General features: G+C 41.7%; 1 protein-coding gene across 1 annotated transcript in view; it reads left to right on the top strand.

The window, feature by feature from the left end:
- The window catches only part of CNBD1 (cyclic nucleotide binding domain containing 1), a 162,385-nt gene that overhangs the window by 94,070 nt on the left and 50,840 nt on the right, over nucleotides 1–17,475 (top strand). The window contains exon 7 of the mRNA XM_078864231.1: nucleotides 11,175–11,242. Coding sequence (XP_078720357.1) covers nucleotides 11,175–11,242 — 68 coding nt within the window. The remainder of the gene's footprint in view (nucleotides 1–11,174; nucleotides 11,243–17,475) is intronic.

The raw sequence follows: 17,475 nt of genomic DNA, 5'->3' as shown, positions 1-17,475 counted from the left end.
AGACGTCATGATGAACGGCATCTTTTGTAACCATAAAACACACCCAAGAGTCATACTACTTTAAGAAGTTGTATTTATTTATTTGGTGTATCTAAAATTATGTTTAAACATCTGCATTTATATCGTGACTTAAAGCTTTCGTGACTGCAGGAATTCATACTCTTTGAGTCTTTCGGTAAAGTCACGAAGATAGAAAAATAATAGAGAAAAAAAATCACGACGTTTCGATTGCAACACAAGCAATCGTCCTCAGGTGAAAAAAAAAACCCATTAGGACGCTTGCTTGTGTTACGATCGAAACGTCGTGATTTATTTTTATTATTTTTCTATCTACGTGACTTTACCGAAAGACCCAAAGAGTATCTGCATTTATCTTTAAACAAAACAAATTTGTATTCTAAAAACTACCGTTATTCGCATTACAGCATGGCATAGACGTATATATATACTCTATATTTTATTACCGGATTTTTTGAACATATGATCCAACTGGTGTCAGCAATTCATTGGTCCGGCGTAGTATTCCTCCCTTCCTTCGAGTCTCGTGCACGATCTATGCGCGCAAGCCTTGCATGCAATGGCATCACGCACACAGGGAGCTTGATTGAACATGTGGCTTGTGGGAACAAACTTTCCAATATGATTAATTTACCACTTTAATAATTATGTGTTGCGAGCAATTAAAATACTAATCATTGTAAAATGTCTTCCTAACCAGAATTTACATGTATCAGCTGCAGATAGGGTTTAAAAAGAAAGTTTTTTTTTCCTACTTCCACAAATCGTCATTGTCAATCACCCACGCTACTATTTTAGAGGTTGGTTGTTTCCTAACACAGTCACTGCGACTGATTGAATAAAATCTATAATATTAGTCAATTGTTACCACTTTACGCGATTATTCATGGTTTTCCTCCACCAAAGCTGAAGTGAGGCGAGTAATTAGTCATTATTTTGTATATTTTGCCCCTCAAGCTATCATTGGCATCATTTGATAAGTTACAACTGTCTTGTCAAGGATGTTCAATTATCTCAATAACTCACCTGAAATAAAAAAAAACATGCTGGTCATTAGATCAAGGTGTCACTTTTCCCGATGTACGCCACTCAGATAAAACAAAAAAACACCTCCCAGGTGAATGTTACAGGTAAAGGAAATAAAGTGCAGCCCTCCTATTTCTTGGTGACATCACAGCTGGCGGGAGGAGCCAACTCTCCCGTACTTGTTGTCACACGTCTTCTTGGATAGAGTTGGACATATCCCAAACTTTACCCCCCTCCAAACGCAACCTGCCGATTTAACGTCCTGTGGCGAACTCATTTTGAACTGCCGGGGTGCACAGAGACGGGTCAGCGAGGGAGGGAGGGAGGGGGCAGATTTTAGAAACTTGCACCGCTGTTTCAACCTGCGACCCCGGGAGAATAAACCAACCCTATAAACCCTGGATTAAAAGTCCGGTGCGCTGACCATCCCACAAACCGGCAGCAGCATCCCTCTGAAGCATTAACTGTATATCCACTGCAAAATAATGTATGACAATCAAAGTAGTAACGCAGCAACCATTGCGATTGTTCTGTAGTAGTGTATATCGCTGTGAACTCTTCAGTGGTTGCATTGTGTTAGCTTGTATATTTTCAAATATCGCAATATATCGCCTCTGATGAGCACTGGTGGTTAAGTACGAAAGCTCAAGACCAATGACTAGTTTAACTCATAAAATGTATCTTACTAAATATTTTGCCTCGTAGGAGATTGCATCGAACCGGCGACCTCTGAATGTGTTATCCATATGCAGATTTCAAACAGCCCAGAGGACATACGATTATAAAATACACGAGTAAGAATTTTCGTTGATGCACATTAGTAACTACATGACAACGAATGCCATTCCGTTGCGTTGTGTTTTCCCATCACGAGATGGTGGGCGTAACTGTAACTAATGATCATCGTTAAGTTTCAATCTCACAATCTGTAAATAAATGTAACGCATTTTTCACATTCAGTGTATACCACGTATTAGTCAATTACACAACTAATTCACGAGCATATTGTTGACAAGTTGTTGCGCTGAATTAGTGTCGGTTCGCTGTTTTGCAAGTGTTGCCCTTAACGTTACGCATTACCAACAGCGATCGTCATGATGTACGAGCGTGGTGACTGCGAGATAGGGAAAACGCCTGACTAAACAAAAAAGAAATGGATGCCCTACACGAGCCCTTTTATTTAAATAAGTGAGACGTTTTTTTACAAAAAGCGCATGCAACGAGTCGCAAGGAGACCCCTTTGTGTGAATGGTATTCTTGGCAACAATCTGGCGTGTGACTGCCAATAGCAGTCCTTGGCTTATGCAACAGATGACTCGAATACTCGTGAATCCAGCTGTGCGACTCGTGTGTTTCGGGCAGCAATGAGCTCATACCAGACAGATTTTAGCGGAAAGTTGTCATGGACAAAAGAAGTTTACAGGAAAGAGAATGTTCTTTAAAAATCAAAGACATGCCACCCATGTTAATAAGAGTAGTTGTTATTGGATACAAGCGGGAACTGTTGAGGGTCTAATAGCTTAGTTATGCGTTCAGATGCTAAATCGACCACAGGCCTCCTGGCTCATAAGCAGAGAGAAGTTGGCTTATGGAAGTGTGGTTTTAATAATAATTGTATATTCTCCGGTCTGTTCAAAAGTTACAAAATGACTCAAAATGTACGCTTCACAACTGCATAGTATACACAATAATTCACGTGGCATCGTTAAACACAAATCAATACGGCTTGCATTTATAAAGTGTCCAAACTAATCTGCATCTCAAGATGCTGTTTGAAAGGAGATATATTTATTGAATGTAATCGATGGGAAGAGAAAGTTTATCCTTGTTACAGGTGAAGGGGGAACGTTAATCAGATAAAGGTACCAGGGGAGAGGACTTTACAAATCAATACTACAGGTAAATATCTAGAAATGTAGGTGCAGGAGAAGCCAATCACACTAATCGAAGGTTTCGGGGAAGGACAACAAACTAAACATGAAAAGCAGTTCTAAAAAAAATGCAATCTAAATTGAAAGTACAAAGCTCCAGTGGCTTCCTAATGTCGGAAGGGAGAGCGTTCCAGACGGCCGTCGAAGCGGATCTGAAAGCGTTGCGATGCGGTGACCGTCTCTGTACAATGGTTAGCCAAACGCCGCTGCAAGGGTGACTGTAGTTTGCGTGATGGTTTATGCTCCTTCTTTGACGAAATCAGCCTAATTGACCAAAACGCCACTTAGTTTATACTCCGGTAAAAATGATCTATTCATCCATGAGCGTTTTACGAAGAGACCTCTTTGAGATGTTTCACCAATCGCTAAGTTATATTTGCAGATTGGATCAAATCGGAGTGTCCCAGAGAAAAACCCACAAACATGACACTGCACAGACACTTAGCTGGTGCAACACCATTCATTGAGTGTGCACAACGCAGCTGTGTTCAATGGGAGCGTCGTCCCGCGTTCTGTCCCGTTGTAAAGTCTTCGTTCGATGGCTAGCCAAAAGCCACTGCTGCGAGGATGACCGGAGTTTGGGTTTTGGGTGTGATGCTTCTGGACGAGATCAACGAGGTATTGCGGCTCATTTGTGGCAAGCACTTTTGCGTGTAATAAGTGCGAACAAATGTGGACAGCCAGACGGAGGGAGTTCCAAACGGTGGGGTGCAGCAGTAGAGCACGTTGAGGTGGGAGATGTGGATGGGGCAAAGGGACAAGTTCATGGAGGATCTCGAAGACAACGAGGGCATTCCTGGATGTATGTCGAATTTCTTTCGCACCGTACGTAGCCACCCATACTAATTGGAGGTGCGACCGTGCTAATCTGTGGTGGTGGGTACCAGCCGAATGGCTCACATGGCTATACCAAATAAATGAAAACTGAAACTCAAAAACTTAAATGAAACTGAAACTGGAAACTAAATATAAATTAACCTGACATCATGCTTAGCAATTTAGCCTTAAAAAAAGTGTTAGTTTATTTGAAAACCCATAATTGCCTCAGACAATATAAAGGGAGTGCTGTACATATTAAAAACAACTACATTTTCAACACTTTATTTTATCCTTTCCTATAGGAAGACGTAACTTTGTCATCTCGATTTACGCTTCCAGGATACATCTCTTTATCTGCACATTAGTTCTGAATTGTAGCTACAGGCACGGATCAAGGTGCAGCTTTGCAATTTCTTTCTCACGTCACTGCTGTTGGAAAGGCCTCCGTTAGACAGAGAGCCAGTCCACATGCGGATTTAGGCCCGCTGTTCCGTACTGATCAGCCGTCTTGGAGAGGTGGGACTACTCACGGTGTATCCCGCTACATACATCGACTGACTGTGGTGCACACATTTACATTGCTGTGTGGACAGGTGGAGCGATTTGAACAAGTTGGCCATTGCTTTAACTGTTGCGCTGGGAGTTTAAACCGACGACCTTTGCATTTCAAGTCCAACGTACTAAACATTGCACAGTGGCACAGTCCCCCCAAATCTGAGTATGAATTGTGAATGTTGGGTGCTCCAGGAACTTCAACCCACCGACAAACCGTATAGACAAGTATGAATGCATTTGATCATTTAGAAGTTTTTACTGGAGGAACGATGGATGCATCAGTACAATAATTTGATTGATACTAATTCATAAGCTCACCATACATGTGTCGAATATTGTGTTTAAGAACAGATGATTTTCAATTTGCATGTATGCTATATATCCAATATATGGAGGGGGTATTTGTCTTTGTGTTCAGGGGGCTCACGTTCCAACATGATTTTCCATGCTTTGTTGCCTTCTAGAATGATCTTCCGATATTCTGCAAGATACCCCCCCCCACTACCACCCTCTCCACCCCGCAGCGTGCGAGCTGTTCTCACAGTTGGCCTCCCCTTTATCTACTGACGCTGGGTGCACATTTTCTGCCACTTTCTGCACTTTCCCGGCTGTTTATGTTGGCGCGGCCCGGACCCCAGATGATTCCTGCAGGAGACAACGGGGCCAGGGCCAAACCCTTCGCCCCGAGTCGTGGGAACAAAGGCGGTCGTTCTTCATTCACAAACAGAGCTCCTCGTGTGCAAACAGAGCATGCTGTGACCCTTTCAAGCCCATCCAATACCAAGAAAGGGGACTTGTTAGGGTTTCCTAAATATTTATAATCTGAGCAAAATGACGGAGGTTTATGTTACTTTTATGTTAAGGCTGATATTTCAGCGCGGGTGAATTGTGTTTATAACCATCATGGTAAAAAAAAGAAATGTGAAGACGAAAAAATATTTATGCATTTGTTTTATTTGACGTAAATTTACAGTGAACATCTGTATCTGGTTATATATTTTTGTATGACTTCCAAGTTTAACCTTTAAAAAAATAAGTTACACTGCATCTTTTCCAATTTTTTTACAACTTATTTTGAGTCACGTGTAATTGTTTAAAATGAAGAAATCACAGGGATGACTCCCATGTATAACATGAAGTTGTCTCTTGACAGAATTTGCATAGGCAAGAAACACACGCAGTGTATTTGCTTGTGCATAACTAATAGCCATATTAAATGCATATACACTGACACCTTAATTTTAAATATAGCCACCGATACAGATATATCGTACGCAATTAGTCCACAAAATTGAAAGGTTTACAAAGAGAGAATCTCAAAATAACGATAGCAGTCAGTCCGTTTATTTTTGGGTAAGGCCGACTGAGCTTAGAAGCAATTTTGGAATTGAAACGTGTTTAAAGATATTCAATACATTTTTTGTTTTTGATATTTGCTAAAAAAAAAAATTATAGCCTTTGCCAATTTACAGCTGTCAAATCGTGAAGGTTGTTTAACTATACTTCACCATGCCGATCAGTGCAGCTCAGGAAGAGTGGGCAGACGGGGGAGAAGAAATGGCTCAGATATGACTCACCACTGATGGGAGCCGTGGCCATAACACTGGTCAACAAAAAAAAATTCTGGCCTGGACTTTTGCAGCTGTTTTAGACTAATTTCGGGGTGCTGATTTCAAATCTGATCTCAGATTTGATCTATCACGTCTCATTTTTATGCTATCGGCATACCCCATTTTCATTGATTTTACCCAAAATCAACTCTGTCACTTATGATTGCAAGTTGTTGCGAGTCAGTGACTACTTTAATGTTCAAATATGGTGCTGTATTTTTAGGATAGTGTGCTTATAATATTATTTTATGTAAATATCCACATTTATTTAATATTTTTCTTCTGCAGTTTTTTATTGAAAATGCAATATTTGATATCTCAAAAACCTGAAGTGATAGACAAAAACTGATGCCAGATTTTGAATCAGCACCCCAAAATTACCTTAAAACCGTTGGAATACCTTATGCAAGAAAAAGTGTGTTGACCAGTGTAATCGAACCAAAGTAGCCGGGTCTATAGTGCAGCGCTTAAAAGATTGTAGCACCAATCATTTGATATTTGCTTTTACATATATATCTAAAAAAAGATTAGCATTCAATTATATTATTTTCTTGAAACTTTTTTTGTACAAGGTCTCTTACATTTCCAAATGCATGGTTACGCAAGAGAAGAGGTTATCAGCCCCCATACACCCGGCCCTCTGATTCAATTGGGCTGATTACCAGGACCTATATCGGGCAGCCTCGCCATCAGCAGTATTCAATACCCTACGCCCGTGTACACTTTATCTTCATAAAAAGCAATTACACAAAACGTCTGGTTGCTCTCCTCGTTTAGCATTGACACATCTTTAAATACAGTAATTGAGATTCAGTGCAACATTCGTATATTGTATTATGCCTCCGATTGTGTTTGCACACAAAACACCAGACAAAGATCCCCCGTAAAGACTTTTTTTTTTAAGATGTTGGGCCACGTGCTGTTAGCGAGCACTTTTGAAGGCCAGCACGACGCGAGAGGGGGTGGTATCACGTGACCAAATTATCCACAATGACTGCATTACCAAATTGTTCCACGGTTAACTATAAAAAAATATATTTTTGTTTTTGCTGCTCGCACAGAGGAAAAAGTGTGGGATTGGAAGAAGGCCAATCAGCAAATACATTTAATTTCTTCTTCCCTCTCAGCAGAAAAACAACAACCGATACTTCATTGTATATTTCTCTGGAAACTACATATAAAGATACCCCAATTAGCCTTACAAGCTGTTAGGGCAAGTGCTTTTGGCACCATACGTGAGGTTTGTTGCCTTTGGTCCACCCCCCCCCCCCCCAGTAGCTATGTTGAACCACGCCAGACCAAGGAGAGCACGGTGCTTGTTTTATGCCGAGTCATTCAACAGGAGACCCAGAGCAGATGCAGGTAGTAATAGCAAATACAAATAAAAACAGAAAAAAAAATCGACTAGGGTATCCAGAAAAGTTATGCAACATACTAAACCTTGTACGATATTATCTTGCATTAACGAGCTACATTGAGACACCAACACCGCAGTGATTTGATCAAAGGTCACAATTATATTGTAATTCCACGAATGTTTACCTTCTCATTGCTATTGTTTTTCATTTGAAAAGCTGTGTTCACTCTATTCATATGAATGTAACATTGCCAAGATTGAATACTTGTATTTTGAGAAACTAAGTGCATTGTTTCGTGCCCACAATGGGAGGCTACCACAAACTAATTTTATATTCACATTAAAACAATAATAACTTTTATGCTCGTAAATTCACTTCTCAGAATTTTTAAAATGTGCGTTGTATTTTTAAACAGATTGCCCCATGCGTGATATTGTCGCGTGTATTATATATCGGTGGCTAATCCGTGTGTGTGTTTGCCTGGATAACTCAGTCTTGGCCGCTCAACTCATTTAAAGAAACGAGCGATTCGATAGCTGATGTTGGGCATCTCATATGAACGAGGTCAATATTCAGAGGAGAAAAAAAAAATCCCTCTTGCCTTCATAATTCAGCGAATACAAAAAAAAAATCACTGAATCAGCTTGTCGGTCTTGCACTGCTCATCTTACGTACACTTGAAAAGAAGCAGGAGTGTGATGTGAGCCCTGGTTATAACAAAAAAAAAATTAACCCGTAAAAACAAAGTTTTTCACTATAAATCGTTTATATGCGTGGCATCGGTTATATTTTATTATTCATTTCTGTTTTTCTTGAGTAAGCGTCTTCATTTTTATCACATTGGTATTTTAAATTAAATATGATTTTTTTTCCTAAAAAGTGGAAAATTTTGGACATTTTTTTTCACGAAAATAAATTGTCACGCACAACGAGTCTGTGTGCAAAATGTCAGCTCGATTGGATCACGGGAAGTGGGTTAAAAAACGACCGAAAGATGTGCACGGTCGTAAGCGCGCAAGCAAGCAAGTGAACTTAATATAAAGGATTTAAAAATCACAGCAGACAGGCATAGCGCCGGCAACTGTTGAATCTCTATGGGGCTCCATCACGAAGTTGCCGTATACTAAGCGAGATGGCGACGTGTCTGGCGGTCAGGCGACGCGACAGAGGCAGGTGGTGATGGGACGTCTCTCCCAGCGGCGGTCGTTTGGCGAGCTGAGCCTGCTGCTGTGCCACGTGTCTCCCAGCACGCTGGTGACTCGCACGCTCGTTCGGCTCGCTGTGCTCGAGCCAGGGGCCATGCACTGTAAGGAGCGCCGTGCGCGTTGACGTCCCTCCACGACAGCCGTTTCGTGCCACGAGACGGCCCCAGGTGGTGTCCTGGAGCAAAGTTTGTGTAACGTTTTTTTTTACCCACTGAATCTTAAGATGTATTATTGTTCAGGTGTTTGGTGTTTTTCATTTGCTGTACCACTCTGTATGGAAATGTGAACTTCCCGTGGTGAAGAGATGGACTCCGCAGAGAGTGTGAGGGGTAAAAATATGGATTGAAAGCACGTGAGCAACAATGTATAGACGCAACTGGAAGCTCCTGAGTGTCTCCGTGAAGTGTTCCACTTTGCATGCAGATGTCACCAATGCCTGCCTACAGGGCATTATTTCCATTGCGGGGGGGTATTTATAATTCTCTTGCAATCTCGGATGCCACTACAAGCGGCGAGGCCACCAAGATGTGCCCTCACTATTATACGTTCTCGCGTAGCTGTTCGTATGCATCACCCGTCAAACTGATCCCCCTTGGGAGAGACAAAGTGCACATGAGGCTTTTGAAGCGAAGAGGAGTTGTGTCTAAGCTGGGCGACGAAATCTTTATTCATTTTCTCTTTAAGAAAATAAGAATTTGACTTTGGTGGAAAGAAAATGAACCACCCGTCGAAAGCAATACAGCGAAAGCATGTTGTAATTTTAGCAGTGTGAAATCAGATGGGCAGGAAGATCATTTTTGGTCATCGTAATATATAGTCCACTTCACATTGCTGCTTTGTAATTGCTTAGTAATTACATAGTTATTACTCAGAGACCTCAATGCCCACTCTGACGTTGAATGGTGGAAGGGGCATAGCAATCACATCGAAGCTGCCAATTTTACATCAGACCCAGCCTGGATAACAGCCTTCCAAAATGACTTAATGACTAGAAGTGACACAAAAAATTAAGAGGAATTTATGAAAGATTATATGACTGGGGGAGGTGGCAGATAAGTGTGCTGGACATGATCAGAACACTGCCACAAAATATGCATGAAGCCATCAATTGTAACATTCTCTCAAGAGTGCTAATGCTTTCTGCATCAAGGTGGACACTTTTTTTGACATTTATGTGACTTACATTTTGAAGAAGAGCTACCAGTTCCCATCTCGTGTTGTATTGTTCGCATACTTGATTTCTTACCTGGCATTTTCAAAGCTTTTGCACTCATGTACGTTCAATTTTAAGCAAATCCAACGCAATCACATTTCGAATTGTTTTAATAATATATGGTGGATTTTGCCAGGTCCCTGACCCCGTTTTCAGAACGCATTAACAAAGAAATGTGATAAATAATTGGACTTATAGTATAATATCGATTTATGGTGATCAGTACGTACATAATGATACATCGATTAAAATGTTATTCTTTCGCTCACAATACTTGCATCAAATTATGCGTGTGGGAACTAACTAATTACAATGTATGTCAACTGCATGCAAATAATTTGCTCATCTTGCGTTTAGGATAATGGTGGAGACAAAACTGAACACTTGAGACCAATGAAATTATAAACAATACAAATAAGCCAATAACAACTAGACTTAAAGAATAGTTCCTGTTACATTGTGACAATTTATCAAATAGCCAGGGGGGTGAATTGTTACGTGCCTAGTGCTTCGCACAGAGAGATCCGTCTTCTCTTATGTAAATCATCGTAGCCTGGAGAGATCAGACGCAGCCAATTCTACTGCAAGTGTTATTAATGATTTACAATGTTCTGTTTTGTACAAAATGTAATTTCTAAATTACATCGCGTTCTTTTTTTTGATCAGCAAAGTAAATATATATTCTTTAACGAAACGCGACGCAAGTCTGTTTGTTAAATATAGCATGCACAAAAAAACCATTGCGCCTAATAATATTAATACCTACATGCTAGGAGATAACCAAAGTGAATGCTCAAGACGGACGGTGGAAGGCAGAGGAAGCAGATTATGAATTCTGGTTTCAGAATGCAACGAAAGATGAATGAAAGGAGCCGGCGGGGCTGTTAAAAATGGGGGATTTAATATTTCGCACACTTGACAGTCGAGTCCATATAGATTGGTCTGCAGGTAATTCATCCATCTAAACATATAATAGCTCCGAGCTTTATCTATGATTCCTTGCACAGCAATTGGCAGTCGTGCCCGGTGTCTCCAAGCAGAGAGAGGTAGGGGAGTGGGGGCGAGAATGCCAGTAAACAAGCGTGTACTTCGTTAAAAAGAAACACGGCATTAGCGTGCTCCAAATATAACGCACAGCAATATTGACTGCTGCAATAGGTGGCTAGGATTGTGCACGTAATTACGTACAGAAAATAAAATAAATGCAATGAAGCAGCTTACGCTTGAATCCATTGCTCATGGGTACATCAGGATCCTTGATCGCAAAAAAAATAGCCAAGCAGCAAAACATAGAGGCGTTTATTATTTTCCCAATTTTCTACTGGGAATTAAAGGAAGGAAAATACGTAACTGTGTGTGTACGTATGCGTTTTAGTCAGAGCTGCAGTCAAGTTTTGCCATCAGGTTTGCCTGATGTGTTGAATGCATTTGTTTTGCAGGCCTGGATCCCATCACCAAAGCTCTAATACTGCAGACAGCCAAGCCCACATTCGGAGATCTGACCCAGGTAGGGGGTTCAAATTCCTCACTGACTTTGAAATGAATTGTGATGTGCGCAGGAAACCACTCCAGATGACATCATGTGGGAGAGGGGTGGTGATCTGTCCTGTGGTGAGCGGTGGCGCAGCGGTTAGCGCACTACGCTACGAACCCGGCGATCCACGTTCGATGACCGCTCACGGCCAACGCCAGTGATGAGTATCTTAACGGTGTCCTGGGCCATCCCTAGGTCGACTCAGCCTCAAATGAGTATCTGGTGCAGTGTGTAAACATCGCCACGCGGGAGACAAAGGCGGCCGGGTGTGGTATTGGCCACCCACAGTGCCGTCCTTCATAGCTGCTACTCGCTAACAGCACTTGCTCCAACAGTCTGTAAGGCCACACGGGGGATATTTGTCTGTCCTTCACCACACACTGGCTCTAATCACCTGTCCCGACCACACCAGATCTGCAATGTCCAGCTCACACTCCCCCACACGTTCTGATAACTTCTGCAGACTTTGATGCATGGGTTAGAGATAGGAGTGCCCATTGTCGGACGGCTCCCTATCCTTTCCCTGGATGTACATTTCAGGGTGATCTCGCAAGCGGTTCGTACAATTTGTTCACAAATGCTCGAGAACACAGCGTGGCCGAGACAAAGGCAACTTGGCTCACTTCACTCACAGCCGGGCGCCATCACAGACTTGCGTTGCGCCCCGCTGTCCGAACAAAGCACCAATGCACAAACAATCGATCACTTCTGCAAAACATTTAAAATTGTTAGACCTACAGAACATTTCATTTGTATTTGCCTTTATACCTTCATAATGCTGAATTTAGTTGCTTAATAGACCAGAAGACTTCAAAACCACTAGTGCTACGGAGCATAATTTATACCAGAGCATCCTGTAGCTTACAGCCTGGCCATCCCCTGAGTGTCTTGAGTTCCGAATGAGCATCACTGCTTCGAAGGTAATGCTCTTAAACTTGATGTAAATTAAGTCACATGTGTCGTCAGGTGGTACAGAGAGGTCTGATCAACTATTTTTTAACATTTTCTTGGTTCTTTCGGTGAAGTCACGTAGAATGGAAATAATAAAATAAAAATAAAACATAATAAGAAAATAAAATAAAATTATATAATAATATAATATAAAAATAGTATTTAATAAAGTAATAAAATAATAAAATAATATTATATAACATCCAAAGTTTGCCAGTGCAAACATCAATTCTCAGGCCCGCTCAATGCGAGTTTCATGGCCAGTATTCATTGAAGAGGAAGCTGTTCTCTGGCTCGTTATGGGTCTTCTGGACATCATAGACCCACTGGTAATATATTAGTTGAAACTGATCAGAGACTTCTTTGTCAACATTCTAAATGCATACTCTTTGGTTCTTTCGGCAAAGTCACGTAGATAGAAAATTTATAGATCACGACGTTTCGATCGCAACACAAGCTACCGTCTTCAGGTGAGAGAGAGAATGCTTTCTTGCGTAGCGACTAAAACGCCGTGATCTATTAATATTCTATCTACGTGATAGTACCGAAAGAACCGAAGAGTGTGGATTCCTGCAGTCACGAAAGCTTCAAATCAACATTCTAAATGCAGTTTAATCGGTAAGCCCGAGCAATGACTGCATAAACCAAGCAAATCATCTGATACTTGATTTCATCTGCCTCAAGGATGTTTTTTGTTAACCTTTCTTCATGCTGACAGAACTCACTTGAACCACCAAAGTATGGGGTGAAGCCGTCTTGCACTTCGACTCAAATGAGTGAATTTCACAAACTTTCTGGCAGGGCTATTACGCACGGCTGTGCTGGATAGCTCTCCGCTGTTTGCGGGCGGTACCCCGCGCTGTTCAGCACGCTCATAATGTCCCGTCGTTCCTCTTCATGTGCTCTGCGCAAGTGGCAAAGCTAATGAACAACATTGGCTGACCTCCATCAAACGCCAGCAACGGCTGGCAAATGATGTAAATAAGTATCATTTTCCCGAAGAAGCTCCCAGACCGCGGAGGCAAATGTGAGACATTATGCCACACAGCGTGCAGTACGACCGAAACAATGCATCGCAGGGCTATTCAGGCAGGACCCATTTTAAAATCCTTTATATTAAGTTCGCTTGCTTGCTTAGGACCGTGCAAATCTTTCGGTCGTTTTTTAACCCACTTCCCGTGATCCAATCGAGCTGACATTTTCCACACAGACTCGTCGTGCGTGACAATTAATGTTCGTGAAAAATTTTTCCTAAATTTTACACTTTTTAGGACAAAAATATTATATTTAACTACCAATTGCTTAATGGTGCAATGCAATCATCTGACCCATAGGTGGCAGCCATCTCAAGCCAGAGGACGAGAGGACTCTAGCCGCCACGCATATAAAGGATTTATAGTGAAAAACTTTGTTTTTACGGGTTATGCTTATTTGTTCCTTTGTTACCTTCCTGGTTGAGCGATGCTTGCAGTGTAGTCAAACATCCACAGGTGTACAAGCCCCCCGAAACTGGGGAAGAGCACTGACCATTCCGGGATTTGTTCGTATAGCTCTTAAACGGACAGACCCCCAAACAGCACTGGTAAAATGTAAAGGTGCAGCTCTGCAATTGCTTCCACGCGCCACTGCTGGTGGAAGGGCCTCCACTCGAGGGAGCTTCAGAGAACTCCGTCCCGAGAGGTACTGCTGGACTATTATCTTCGACGCTGACCAGAGATCTCCTAAGGGGTGGGAGTAAAGGGCACTTTCCTCCACCACACATGATCTGTCAGTTCACTGACGGTGGTGTGCCTGCACTGATTTATACTGCCGGATGGGGGCAGGGGGATTGAAGAAACTTGCATCTATTCATATTCTTGGTTCTGTCGGTAAAGTCACGTAGAAGGGAAATAATAAAATGATGAAAATAAAACAATAAAATTCTCACGACGTTTCGATTGCAACACAAGAAATCATCATCAGGTGTGAAAACCACAGCAATCATTTTTTGTGGTTTTCACACCTGATGACGATTGCTTGTGTTGCAATCGAAGCGTCGTGAGAATTCTATTGTTTTATTTTCATTATTTTATTATTTCCCTTCTACGTGACTTTACCGAAAGAACCAACAATATGAATCCCTGCAGTCACGAAAGCGTGAAATCGAAATGAAACTTGCACCATTGTTTCAATTGGCGTCACCAGACGACTTCGCCGGCGACCTCTGTGTTGCAAGTCCGGCCTGCTGATCCATTACAGCACAGCAGCTTCCCGTGACAGCTCTGGTCCACCTTGCAATCTCACAACACGGCTGATGATCGTGGACCTGAAGGGGATGATTGAAGGGGGGGTAACGTGGAGGGTTGTAAATTGCCGGACGACTTGCGAAGGCGAGTTCCAAGTCGGTGCCATCATTCGGGGTTACGGTGTGTGAAGAGGTCTCGCCAGGACTTCTAGGGGGCAGTGATGGCAACACGGGGGGGGGGGGGGCAGGGAGGTGCAACCTTTTGAGGGGGCACTTTGAAATTAATTCTGCTATTAATACATTAGACATGTCACCTGCAAATGAACAGCTGACCCCCCAATGGCCTCTTGATTCATCTCATATTCACTGTCATATAAATTATCTGTTCATCCATTACAAATGGCGGTTGGACCATTCACTAGCGTGGCAATGCACAAATACATGCACATTGGTATTCACAGCCCCTCAACAACGTGCATGTTGTAATTGTTTTTTTACTCTTCTATCTGGCAACAAAACTGACACCTTTTTTACAAGGAGTCATGTTTGCATAGACCACAATACCTGCAGCCATAATGCAAACAAAAAACATAACTCTGATAATATATGCACTGTCCTTGAAGTTGATTGGTCCACACCCGAGACAGCTTTCCTTAGAGCCTAGTCTCACATGGGTTGGACCAGATGACGCCAACCCATGTGAGACTAGGACCAGATGACGCCGAGCCATGGCCTTCATCCAGAATTGGATTGATCATGATGATGATCATGACATTGCTAGTATATTCAAGAACTACACATGACGAACAAGGTTAATCAGGCTAGCCATTCACACTCTAGGCCACAAAGGTGATAGTGTGTATGCATGCTTGTTTAATGGACACAATGGGGTCAACCTGTAGTACGGGTGGACTAGTGTCTACGAGAAGGATCGAGAATAGGGGCGTGGTCACGGAGCGGGGGGGGGCGTGGTCACGGAGGGTTGATAGAGCACACGCGCAGGAGATTCTGGGCTCTGCAGCGGGGACCAGGGCTGATGGAGTGGGGGCATCTGGCTCCCTGAAAATAAACATTTCCCCTGACAAGTGCGTCGGGCAATCGCTCATTACACGTGTTTTTTTTTTTACAGCTGATATTATTTTTATGGAGTAAATACAAATAAACATGTGGTGTTAATTGGGTCACTAATTATTATTTCCCATCATTGCCTTTAAAGTTGTCACTAAATTGTATGGCATATTACTATTCAATACAAAACATTAACTAGGTCAGGGTATGTCAATATACTTTTTTGTTATGAAATAAATAAATAATACACACAGATTAAGCTTTGAAGCATTGGTACATAGATCTATATTTGGGATGCGGGCCTACAGAGGAAATTGTGCTCAATACTGTACAAAATCCAATTTCCACTTTGTGAACTGTAAAACGTTAACAAAACACAGACATTCCACACGATAGTTACGGTAAATACTATATTCGTCAAAAAGTCAATCTCCAAGCAGAAGCTAAAGTCCTCAAATGTATGCACAGCAAGCGAGATAACTGTAGTGACTTTGAATTAATTGGCTATTCAGCAATCAACATATTTACATTGCTGCAATTTCAATAGGCAAAACCGCTGACATGACAACTGACTATAGGGTTTAGTTATAATGTTGAGCATAATACAACATATGAGGGACCTTTTGTTGTGTGAACCTTGTTGTTTGTCTGGTTAAAATTTTATTTTAAGATGCAATCATTCAACGCATTTAAGATTACAGATGGAGCGAATCATCCTTCTGTGCATGACCAACGTAGTACATGGCCATGTCTCCATGGTGGCCAAGCATGGGTCAATCGCGCCCCAGCATTTAATGCTGGCTTGCGAGATGTTAACTACGGTGGCGAGATGTTAACTACCTTGCCTAGTATACATGCGGCTGTGGGTTTAATCCCGACCCTGACGTCTGTATATGTGGAGTTTGCATGTCTCTCTCCCCCGTGGTCACGTGGATTCTTCTCTGGGCCCTCCGGTTCTTCGCTCCACATTCAGAAATATAAGTTCGGAGTAAGTTTCGATTTAAAGCTTTCGTGACTGCAGGGATTCATCTTCTTGGTTCTTTCGGTAAAGTCACGTAGAAGGGAAATAATTAAATAATAAAAATAAAACATAATAAAATGCAATTCTCACGACGTTTCGGCCACAACAGACCTGTTCTTCACCTGAGGACGGCTGCTTGCGTTGTGGCCGAAACGTCGTGAGAATTGTATTTTATTATGTTTCATTTTTATTATTTTACTATTTCCCTTCTACGTGACTTTACCGAAAGAACCAAGAAGAAGTTCGGAGTATTTGGCTGCTCTACATTTCTACATGATAATCCACTTTGTTGGTGGCCATCTCGCTTCTGAAAAAAATTGCTATATAGCTCAGTGGGCCTAACCTGGTAAACAAACAAAAAACTGCCACTGAGGATAGGTCAGTGAGTTTTGGAAGCTGTAATTGGCCATGAGTAATGAATAGCTTGACTAAAACATTTTCGTTACCGGGAGATTCGTCCTCCCTTGTTTGGTTTGTACCAAAAATTGCAATGCCCTGATAAAAAATTTCATCTTTTTCTGCTCCTTTTTTAATTAATGTAATGGAATGACAATATTACAGCAACAATGCAATCCGTCTGCACAGAATGTACCGTTCGCATGTTCTTTTAAAGCCAGAGGTTGGGCACAGTAATCCGTCTACATTATCCTCAATTGCATCTTTACTTGTTCATCATTTTTTTTGCGACCATTGAATTGTATGTCCACTGAGATAAATGGACAAGTTAGTATTTTGTTTGTGGCCTTTGATTCGGAGCTATAATAAAATGCCTGTGATATACACAACGGTCATGAAGCCCACAATATATAGTGCGAGATACAAAACTAGTTTGCAAAGCCATGATGTGCTCCTATAAATGTCCACCTTTCTGTACTACGTTAATTATAACTCAGAAATAATTTACATGGTAAACATTTAGTTATTTTCTTTACATTGTTTAAT

The sequence above is a fragment of the Lampetra fluviatilis genome, chromosome 17 (genome assembly GCF_964198595.1).
Source record: "Lampetra fluviatilis chromosome 17, kcLamFluv1.1, whole genome shotgun sequence".
NCBI classification, from domain to species: domain Eukaryota; kingdom Metazoa; phylum Chordata; class Hyperoartia; order Petromyzontiformes; family Petromyzontidae; genus Lampetra; species Lampetra fluviatilis.
This window is presented reverse-complemented; position numbering and strand designations above follow the sequence as displayed.